Consider the following 11,708-nt stretch of genomic DNA (forward strand, 5'->3'; position numbering starts at 1 on the left):
ACTCTTAAATGCTTGAGTTGCAAGTTGTCATCTAATTCACAGTAATTTTGATGGAAGTTTTTTCAATGTAATGGGTGAAATCTTGGCCCCATGGGAAACTGAGAAGCCATGGGCCCCAGCTGGCACTCTGGAGCATATTTAGAAAGGCCCTACAGTGACCCATGCAGCCAGGTGTCTTGCAGAAGATCAGTACCAGGAGTTGTAAAGTAAATAGCGGAAAATAGTGTAAAGATAATCTACCCAGGTGGAAGCCTCATTCATCAGTGATTTGTTTTAATTTTAAAAAGCAACCTGTACAAACTTTATAGGGAAGATACATTTGCTTTCTTAAATGTGCCTACATTTGTTTTCGTTGTCTGTGGAAAGATCCATTTCTTTCCTGTACAGGACTGAGATGTTGGCTTCATTCACTGGTCAGGCAGTCCACAGATACACCTATCTGTTGTGCAGATGAGTTATTTTACTTGTTAGCCTTAAAAGTACTGCATTTTAGTTTGCTCTTTTCTATGTTACTTGAAAAATTGTGGAAATGGTGGAGGCTGACTGACCTGCTTTATCCCCCTCTCTGCTTTACTCTAATTGTCTTCAGTTTCTCTTTGTTTGCCTTCTGGACCATTTCTGTTGAGCTGTGTATTTTCAGGCAGCCAGAGCAGAAGAAAGTATCCCAGCATAAAGGAGAACATTCCTATTTTTGCATTTTAATTTTTATAATGTCATTCCAATATTTTTGCTTTGTATTCCAGTCTTGGAACCCTTAATACTGCCTTTTCTTTGTTAGAAGTGAGCCTGTAACTTAAACTGCTTTCCATCTCTGAAGGTTTAGGTGTAGTTTAAAACTTTGCTCTGAAAGACAATTAGCCAGTTGTACCAGTGTTTCTAGCGTCTCCCTCATTTGCTCCCATGCAGGTGCCTGCAGCAAGAATATGACTCCAGTCTGCCTACTGCTAGTATCATCATCTGTTTCCATGACGAAGCCTGGTCTACTCTGCTGAGAACCGTGCACAACATCATGGACACAGCCCCAAAGGCCTCCCTCAAGGATATCATCCTAGTCGATGATCTCAGCCAGCAAGGTAGTCCCCATTTCTCTGTATGTGAGCTCTTTCTTCCAAAGCTTCAGGAAAGAAATTGTCCTGCTCCAAGAAGTGTGTGAGGAGAGTAGAAGGCAAAGAGGACCCTCAAGAAGAGAGCTAAGCAGAGCGGTGAGCTGGCTGACAGGTTTCACTCTTCCATCCCTAGAATTCAGCTTAGCCTTTCAACTTTGAAATATGTTTCTTTTTCCCCACCATTTCTGGTCACTCTGAACTTTCTTATTTTAAAATAAGATCACAGTATGCAAATCTTAGCCTTCCCACTGGACCAGGTCAGCTGTAATAATTTCCAGACTTGGACTTTGGCTGAAGCATAGAGTGGAAAACTCCACATTGATAAAGTAATCCAAAGTGCTTGGGAAAGCCAAACACCTGTAATATCTCACTCTGATCTGCGCCTTTCATGGGATGATCAGAGCATCTACCTTTTGCAGAAAACAGGAGAGGAGGCTATTAAGTTTTCCACAGGAATAGCTTCACACCTAGTGAATTTCTGTTTCCATTAGTCTCTACTTCCTTTTGACATTATGCTGCTGTGGGAATATTTGGAACACAGCCTACCTAGCCATGTAAAACAAATGCCCCCAAAACATGTTACCAGCAAGAAGCAGTATCCCCTACTACCCATTGCTTTTCTGTAACAACTTGAATCAAAGCTAAAACATTTCAGTGGCTGTTCTGTTTCTGACAGGGTCCCTGAAGTCAGCTCTGAGTGAATACATCTCTAAACTGGACGGTGTGAAACTCATCCGGAGCAACAAGAGGCTGGGAGTCATCCGAGGTCGGATGCTAGGAGCTGCACGGGCAACCGGGGATGTTCTCATTTTCATGGATTCACACTGCGAGTGTCAGAAGGGCTGGCTGGAACCCCTCCTAGCCAGGCTGTCCAGCAACCGGTAAATATCCCCGTGACCTCTGAGCACTATACATATGCTAATTTCTGCTGAAAGAGATGCACTTGTAAAGATTTGTTTTGTTTTGTGTTTTTATTATCTCTGTTACCTTCTTCCTTCTGGTCACATTGCTTTTATTTTCTGCTTTATCATCACGTGCGCCACTGATACATGAGAAGCAGGATAGGTCACACAGCTGATAACTCTCACTTTACACGCAGTATCATTGGACTGTCAGAGTTTGTATCTGGTCAGAGCTGTAAGAAGGCTTCCTGGTGGTCTAAATTAAAAAGGTTGCAGTCTCAAGCTGTTTGGAAATTGGCCAACATCCACCAGAGAAACTACTGCAAGACTCCATTATTTTGACTTTTTAGCTGTCTCGGTCATGAAGCCAAGGATAAAATGCTTTGTCCTCCTGAGCCAGTTTGGCTACGTACCAATGTCACCTATACTGTCTTGTGTTCCACAGAAAAAAATAGACTTCCTGTTCTAGCTAATCACAGGCACTTTCACTGACACCAAATTGACAGAGGAAGATACAGATTTGTATTTTCTGAGTCTTTCATGTTTAGGTTGGTGCTTGGACCTGCTCTTTAATGTACAGCTGAGCTCATCTATGCAGTCGCCAAGTCCTTCAAAGAGTTAAATCGCTGAAAATGTTTCAAGAATTACATGGCAGTAAGTCCTTTATTAAAGGGACTTTTCTGAAAGAAAAATTTATACATTAACTTCTCTATCATTACCCACCAGCCACTTGGGGAAAAAATGAATAATTGCTTGAGGGGGTAAAAGAAAAAAATACATCTTTAAAACTCTTACCAGACTGTTAAATAGTTGTACTGAAGGCTGTTCCCAGGCATTGGAACAAGCTGCTTTTATGTCTGATTATGTTTGCTTATAAGAGAATTAATTTGAGTTTTTAGAAATTACTACATCATTTGAATGAAAACATTAAAAATACTGCAAGCAAGAGTAATGCTGCCCTAGGATGTCAGCACTATTCTTTTCTAAAAGATCCTCCTTGGAAAAGCAGATTATTTTTTTGTCTGCTGACTTATTAGGTGGTTTATTATGAATATACTTCATTACTCTTCTGCCTTGAGCTATAGTCTGTCATGCAAAACTCCTGTTGTATCAGTTAGCCAGTCCTTATTCAAGGTTGTATTGCTGAAATTAAAAGAGTTACAAAAAGTTTCAGAGGAGAGCTGTAGTGAAGGGGGAATTACAATAGCAAGAGAGAAGTTAGGACCCCACCACAATCATAGTGACTCACTGTCAAAAATTATCCCTGCTAAGAGAATGCAAAAGCCACCAAGCCTACTGTAGCTCTGAGAGTTATGTAGCACTGTCACCAGGGGGTGAGAAAGGGGTTCTTTCCCCTATAGGGCTCATATGCTCATTCATTCCTCCAGGAGAGCAGAATTTAACACTGAGTTAGCTACTGGCTAATTGGATGCATGGAGCAAAGGTAGAAGGATGTTTGTATAATAGTATGGTCTAAACCATCCCTTTATGCTGTATCAGCCGCTGTGGCTGACCCTGGAAGCTTTGTCACTGCTAGTGTGGAGAACCTGTGCCATTCTCCAGTGCACAGGGAAGACATGCTCTAAGGCATCTGGCAATCACTTTTGCTCGCTGTCCTTTCCTCAGCTGAAGAATGGTGATAATAACACTGACCCGATAAGGAAGTTAATTCATTATTTTTCCCAAATTGCTTGTAATGCTTGCATGGAGATCACTATGGAAATGTAAGGCATTAGCATAGTCAACTTGGCTTCATTTAGCAGTTGAGGAGCTGTTAAATTGAATCATGTGCATTCCCTGAGATATCCAAATGAGGAAAGTACAGAGAAAAAAAGCTTACAGTGACTAGTAAAATAGCCATCATTCCTCTTCTTAATGTACCAGTCAAGCTGCAACTCATGCGCTTTTGCTGGAGAGACAGGATGGGAAAACATTTAATCACTTAGAGTGAGTCAGTGAGTCAGTGAGTTGTTTGCTGGTAAGGAAAAATGAAGCCTTTCCAAAGCTCAAACCTTTGCAGGAGCTTAGTGGAGCTGAAGGGAGTTTTTAACTCTGAAAATTGTGATTCAGCCTAATTTTCTAGACTCTTGATCAGATCTACCACTATTATTGTGAACTGTCTTAGAATGATGCCAAGGGATCCTTGCCCAAACTGAGACCTCGCGCTGAGTTGAACATACTCAAAAAAAGGCAGATACCTTCAGTTTTGAGTAGCCTGTGGTAATGACAGACAGGACAAACATGAGAAGAATTATCCCAATTTTACAGGTCTGGATTGCTCTGGGTGATGACATTTCATCTCCCTATGTGATGGTTTTATTCACTGACCCAATCAAAATAATTTTCCCAAAAAGCATTGAGTCTTCCTAAAATCATTACACATGCATTTATGGTCACCTTGATTGGGACTAGTTTGGTGAACCATACCTGAGAAATTGACTGGAGAGCTATGCGTCAGCTTAGTATATTGTCTAGAGAATGCTTCAGCAGTTTTTAAAGCATCCCGTGACATTTTGATTATTTATGGATGAATACTGTAGGCACCTGGACAACATTAGAAAACTAGATGAGATGCTCCACAGATCATTTAATTTGACAACTCTTTGTGTTCCAGGATAATTCCAGGTGAGTGCATGGTGCATAGTAATACAGCTATGCAATTATTACAGTCATCTTTTGAGGGGTTTGCCTTTTCCAGGAGACTGCAGGAGACAGCTGCTATTTTGTATTTGGTCCAAAGGCAGTGACAGGCAGAGGGGCCATATAATGAACTGTGCTATGAAGCCTTGAAAAGATTGTTCCTTTAACCTAAAAACAGTGGCCATCATGCAGAAGCAGGGTGATTTGAAAAAAAAAAATCCAAGGTGTGGTTCCTGAGAATACTGCATGAAAGTAAAATGAGCCTTGATTATATCCTTGACAAGGAATTCCACCTCTGAAAAAGGCAAGGGCACCATAACCGTGGCAGAGGGGTGGCTTGCAAAGGGGTAGCTTGCCTTTAGGACCTTTCCCCTCCTCCTCATTGCAAGGGCTATTTCCCTTTGTGCTGGTGCACTGCCTATACCACAGCTCAAATATTATATTAGGAAACAGAAGGTGTGAGATTATTAAAAGAAGCCTATCTAGTTTCTAGAATTCAAAGTGCCTCTACTTGGCACTGTGATTCTAGGTCACTAATCTTTAATGAAAATGCTGTTAAACAGAATAAGAAATGAACATAGCAGTAGAAAGGTATCTCACCTGCTGTTTGCTCGCATTCAGAGTGAATGGGAGCCTCTGCTTGTAGATAAAGGAACAGAAATAGAGTTCTTCTGTCTCAAAAATTCATGTGTGGTTCCAGTTTTATGGTAAAACGCTAGAGAGAAGGAAAATATTTTGCACTAAAGTTGAACTGCTCCTTTATCTCTTTTCATGTGATTCTCCACTTCTCAGTGGCCCATACTCTAGCTTTTCGAGGTACAAAATACATAAGCCATCTGTTTTCCACCTTCTCACAGGCTTAGGGAAGCATGATGTTATCCATCCAGAGCCCACACAGCCCCAGCATCTGAGCATGCGTTTCTATGCTGCTCTCCTTGTTTTGAAAAACTTCCATATACTTCACATATAACAGCCTGCTTCCTGGGACTTCTGCTTTTGCCTGATCCTTTTATATCCTCCATTTGTCAATAACACTCATTTCAAATTCAGTAAATTAATGTTCTGCATCTACATGGTATGTGAAGATATGCTATCTTCTTACAATCTTTCACAGTTGATCAGGATCAGTAGGTGACCTATTTTACTTAAGTTGAGGTAAAGAAACTGAAGACAAGATTCTAAAGCCAAAAGCAAATATTACTGCCAAAAGAAGGAGCAGTGAGGATTTAAGCATGATTCATGGCACAATGCCCTGACTGTCCCCGGTAAAAAGGTATTGCTCGCTCCTACAGATTTTAACAAAAATTCTAATATTTTAACAAAAAAGATTTAAAAAAAAATTTTTTTTTTCAAATAAAGGATTCCCTTAGCACTCTGTCTAACAGAGATCTGAAGTATATGTTTAGTTCTTAGCATATGAGCAGTCCATCAATTTCAGGAGAGTGTTCATGTGCCCTAAGTTAGTCTGGAGTTGGTCTGTAAGGTGGTGTTTAAGTAATCCTTTATACCATAGCTTTACCATTCCCGATCACTGCATTTTATCTTTTTATTAACCCTATCTAATTTCAAATGTTTTGCATTACTATTTCCCTGAAGATTTCAGACAGTGAGCAAGCTGCTTACAGTGAAAATGCAGCGTGCTGAGGAGTCAGCTTGGGTTCTCAGTTACTTACTGATGTTTTGACTATGTGCAGAGCCAGAGAACTTGGACTGCCTGGATTTCCTAGCTATGTAATTTGCACAGGGAATGATCCACTCTGAAGCTGGTTGAGGAAAATATATCATTTTCATGTTTGTTTTTTTTGTTCCTCCTTGTTTAAAGGGGGATTTAAACAGATTAAAATTGGTTCCCTTCCCAGCAAAAGAAGGTATAAATCAATAAAAAGCACTTTCAAAAAATAGTGTATCTAAAATTTCAAACCAGATGTGTTAATTAAATCTTCCTCTCCCTATGTTACTTATTCTAAAAATAGAAAAGAACATAATGTCCATGGTGACTGTAAAGGGTCATGGGAAGACATTTCATTCACAATTGTATTTGGTTGAGAAATCCCAAACCAGGAAATTGTTCTTGTTTGGGTTGCTCTTTTTTATGGAATTATGACCTTTTGTAGTTCATGTGTGTTCCAAGCATTCTAAATATTCACAGATTAGTGAAACAGTTCAAAGCGTTGCTGCTAGATGTATTTGAATTTCCTGTTTTTTCCTTTCCTTGGATTCCACAGAGTAAAATTAGGAGTAGTTTGCCAGTGTGTGTTTCATTTCAAAGTACTGAGAAGCTGCTGAGTGTCTGCCAGTTAGCCAGTTTAAAAAAAAAAAAAAAAAAAAAAAAAGCTAAGAACATCTTCCAACTTTCAATTACCTTCTGCTGCAAATTTGCATTTAGAACCACACAATCATCAAACCATTGCTGAATGTGCAGAAAGCAGATCTTTTATAAAAAAGCATAAACACCAAAAGATAGGTAAAGCGCTGCTCGATTGAGATTAAAATTGAACATTGACCATCTTTCACACATGATAAAATTACTGGATTCCTCTACTTCAGATCAGAAAGACACTCCCAATAGTTAAAGTTCTAAGAAGGTGTGTTTCTGTTGATTTCAGCAAAGCTACACCAGTTTATGCTAGGTGAAGATCTAGCATTACACTTGCAAACATACTGTTGAAAACTGTTAATCTTGTCATTTTGAAAGAGCTACTAGACTAATAGCTCTAAAAGACAGTTACCAGTTTGTACTGTATAATTTTGTGGGAAAGGAGATTAGATTTTATTTCGTTCTGGTTTGTTGTTGAATTTAACCAGGGTAGAATGTGACCTATCCAGTGAGTTATTTTCAGGTGTCTTAAACACTGTAATTTTCCATGTTATAATTTGCAGATAGTTTGGATAATTGCTTGGTCTCCAAACGATCAGAATCCATTACATCACTGCAGGTATTTTTCTTGAATGGCATTGAAGAATCAGTGCCCAATAACAAGCAAAGCAAAAGCATGCATTAAAAAGAAAGGATTAATTCGACCAGAACTACTACTGTGGTGCTTACTCTTATGAGCACTTGCACTGATGCTACAAGTATCATTGGAGTTTGGAGTTTTATAGTGGCAACAAATTTAAGGTGGATCCAAAAAGAAGGATAGGTTTTAAATAGCTGAAATGGTGTGAAAATGTAGGATAGTCTGAAATGTCTGGATCATTTGATCCAGAATATATCTGGTCCAGCATATATTTGAGTGTAACTGAGTATCCACATTGTCTCTATCTGAATTATCTTGGATATGCACATGTGGTCTAGACTTCATGGTCAAGGTTTTTTGAATGGTCAAGTCTATATTGCCTCCTCTGGCTTCCACTCAAATACTCTCTCCTGGTGTTTCCCTCTTGACTCTGAAATTGTAAAATAAACTACTCTGGGGTCATTAGTTCCTCAGTTCTGTCTGGATGAGAATGGATAAACAAGTACCAATAGAGAGCATGCATTTCAGCAAGTAGCAACAAACTGAGGTGGGAAGTATACAACGCCAAATACACTCCTAACCAGACAGTTGTTACAGATACTCCTACACTGGAGAATGCAGCAGGCTGTAGACATTACAATTACAGTGACTTTTCATTTTTTGAAGTTTAGTCAAATCAAATCTATTTAACTTGTTAGATGGATTTTTCTCAGCATATCAAAGAAAACACACCTGCTTGTGTGAGTCCATCAGGACACTGCCTTTGAGGAACTTCTAGAAGCAGTTAGTTTCCTTTTCATGCTGTTAGTGAGTAAAGGTTAAATTCAGCTTTCAGTAGAAAGGCTGCTGCTGGCTTGAGTTTGAGTTTGAGTTTGCTGCTGGCTCCTGTCCTGGATACAAAACTATATCCCAGGGGTATCATCAAGACAATCAGGGAAAGATATCAGCTTTATTATTTTTAGTATCATTTCTTTACATTTCTTCTTCAGTCCTGGGGGAGAATGACAGCAGATCACTACCTTAATGTATATGCCTACAAATGTTGCAGGTGACCATAAAATTTTCTCATCTATTTATAAACTCAATGCTTGTTTCTAAGAGTGCCTGTTGTTACATATTACAAAGGCTGGTTTCACACCTGAATGGAGAAATATAATCACTTCTCTATTTTAAATCTTTCTGCCTTTAGCTCATCATAGGGCAGTCTGCTCTTATTAGGAAAAATAATGCTTCTAAAATTCTCTACAGGAAATGGCAGCTGTGATAAAACAAAGTTTGGAGTTTCCCCCCACCATGATACTGAGAAAACATTACTCTAGTGATTGTAAAAGCAGAGAAGATATGTTAAGATTACATTAACATCACCCATAGCTACCATTTTCCTCAGCTGGTTCTGGTCTCTGCCGTGGAAAAGTACAAAGGACTCACTTCTGAGATGTCCTTTCTCCATTGGTAGTGTTATGTTTTAAGCGTATATCTCTCAAGAGTGATCTCTTGCTAACATATAAATCTTTAAAAAAGAAGATGGAACCTACTTTTTGCCCCAAATTTGACCATTTAATTTCTCTCAGTTTTAACAGGATTTTTTTCCCCTAGGGAAAGGTCTTGTCATGGTTTAGGCCCACACAGCAATGACCACCACGCAGCCACTCACTCATTCTCCCTGCCTCAGGTGGGATAGGGTGGAGAATTGGAAGAAAAAAAAGGTAAAACCTTGTGGGCTGAGACAAGGCAAGGGAGGGATCACGCACCAATTACGGTCACAGGCAAAACAGACTTGACTTGGGGAAAAAAAAACAATTTAATTTTTTACCAATAAAATCAAAGTAAGATAATGAGAAACAAAACCAAATCTTAAAAAAGCCTTCCCCCCAACCCTCCCTTCTTCCCAGGCTCAATTTTACTCCTGATTTTCTCTATCTCCTCCTCACCAGCAGCACAGGGGGATGTGGAATGGGGGTTGTGGTCAGTTCATCACATGTTGTCTCTGCCGCTTCTTCCTCCTCAGGGGGAGGGCTCCTCACACGCTTCCGCTGCTCCAGCGTGGGGTCCCTCCCACAGCAGAGTCCTCCATGGACTTCTCCAATGTGAGTTCTTCCCAGGGGCTGCAGTTCTTCACGAACTGCTCCAGCATGGGTCCCTTCTGCGGGGTGCAGTCCCTCAGGAACAGACTGCTCCAGTGCCACCTTCCCAGGGAGTCACGGTCTCCTTTGGGCTCAGCCACCTGCTCTGGTGTGGGGTCCTACATGGCTACGGGAGGGCCTCTGCTCCACCGTTACCCTCCCTGTCTTCAGGGGCACAGCTGCCTCCTCACCATGGGCTGCAGGGGAATCTGTGCTCCGGTGCACCTCCTCCCCTTCTTTCCTTCACAGACTTTCATGTCTGCATAATTGTCTCTCTCACATCCCACTCCTCTCTCCACTGCAGGTTTGCCGCAGTTTTTTTCCCCTCCTATATATGTTATCACAGAGGCGGATCCACCGTCACTGGTTGGCTTGGCCTTGGCCAGAGATGGGTCCAGCTTGGAGCCGGGGAAGCTTCCAGCAGCTTCTCACAGGAGCCACCCTTGTAGCCCCCCTGCCTGCTACCAAAACCCCACCACACAAACCCAATACAGTAGTTACTCCAGAATAATTTCCTATATGGATACTCTTAGCTAGAACAAGAGTGATTTTTTTCTGGTGTACTTTAATCCCTAGTAAATGTTACTGATTTTTCTCCAGAGGCACTGCTATCTATAGGCAAGCCCTTACACTGAGACCAGAGGCTATCCTTTTTGTGTAACAGAGAAGGGACAATGTTGTTCTTCGACATGTTTTTCTCTGCAGTCCCTAATACCATTGCATTTATACTCCAAAAATTTCCCAATATTGACCTGGATACAAGGAATGCTGATAGCTCTTCTGAGAATTATCAGTTAATTCCAAGATGATGTACCAGCACACTATGAAATACCATGACATGTTTGCTATGTGGGAATGTCTAATTCCTCTTCACAGACTAACCCAAGTTTAACTCAAATTAGAAATGAGCTGGAGAATTGCTGCTTACCATGCAATGGCTCTGTTCTGGCTCTTAAAAGTAGATTCCGCACTGTGACAGTGCATTTGCAAGAGCATTTTAAGCTTGTGATAAAATACAAACAGAAACTGGTTTACGAACTTGGTGATAAATGTTTTTGCAAAGTAACCAGCAGAACAAAATAAGGATAAATGCACTCTTCATTGGCCTGAAGTGACAAGCTCATGAAGTATGTGGAACATCTACAGCAAAACCAAAGGATGGTAAAATGTGTGAGGCCAAAATCATCTTTTGCTGTAAACTTTGCATCCATGCAGAGCCTATAACATCAGAGGTTGGGGCCTTTGTGTGAAATAGTTTTGTAAGAATTCTGATGGTTAACTCAGCAAAATCCTGAATAGTTTTAAAAGACAATGCAAGGTACAGGTTATCAATAAATTATTGATTTTTAGATTCCTCACTGCAGGCTCTGTATTTCATGCACTGAGCATCTGAGCTTCTATCAGAAAATAGGGGCACTCAACATCTAGAGGAGTGCTTGTGCTTGACAGTGTCAAAGAGGAGAACCACTCTTTACTAACAGAGTAGTGAAGTTAGATTGTGCTTTGGCTTTGAAAATCAATGATATTGTTTTTTTTCAGAAACAGTGTCGTCTCCCCTGTCATAGATGTCATAGACTGGAAGACTTTTCAGTACTATCATTCTGTGAGCCTGCATCGAGGTGTTTTTGATTGGAAACTAGATTTTCATTGGGAACCAGTGCCAGAGCATGAAGAGAAGGTACGACAGTCTCCCATCAGCCCTATCAGGTAACAGTCCATCAGCCAATATGCCTCCGCTCAGCTCAGCAGCAAAACTGTACAATTTGAGTCATCTTCCAGCTACCAGAAGAGAGACGTGGTTACTTGCATATGCTTGGTTAATGCTTTTTGGAGGGATAGGTTTCTGGTTTATACAGAGTTTTTTTGGCCTTTAGTAATCATTCTCACTAGATTGCAGTTATACTTCTAACATGAGAAATATTTTCCATACATTGACACAACTAATATACAACCCCACCAGACAAAGTGTGGAGGTTTGTA

The 11,708-nt window shown here is 40.5% G+C and overlaps 1 protein-coding gene across 1 annotated transcript in view; it reads left to right on the forward strand.

Moving 5' to 3' along the window:
- Nucleotides 1–906: 906 nt before the first annotated feature.
- The window catches only part of GALNT15 (polypeptide N-acetylgalactosaminyltransferase 15), a gene marked incomplete at its 5' end in the record, with an annotated part of 19,562 nt that continues 8,760 nt past the window's right edge, over nt 907–11,708 (forward strand). The window contains 3 exons of the mRNA XM_010082993.1: nt 907–1,073; nt 1,783–1,987; nt 11,268–11,435. Of these exons, the coding sequence (XP_010081295.1) occupies nt 907–1,073; nt 1,783–1,987; nt 11,268–11,435 (540 nt within the window). The remainder of the gene's footprint in view (nt 1,074–1,782; nt 1,988–11,267; nt 11,436–11,708) is intronic.

The sequence above is a fragment of the Pterocles gutturalis genome, unplaced genomic scaffold (assembly GCF_000699245.1).
Source record: "Pterocles gutturalis isolate BGI_N339 unplaced genomic scaffold, ASM69924v1 scaffold13615, whole genome shotgun sequence".
NCBI classification, from domain to species: Eukaryota; Metazoa; Chordata; class Aves; order Pterocliformes; family Pteroclidae; genus Pterocles; species Pterocles gutturalis.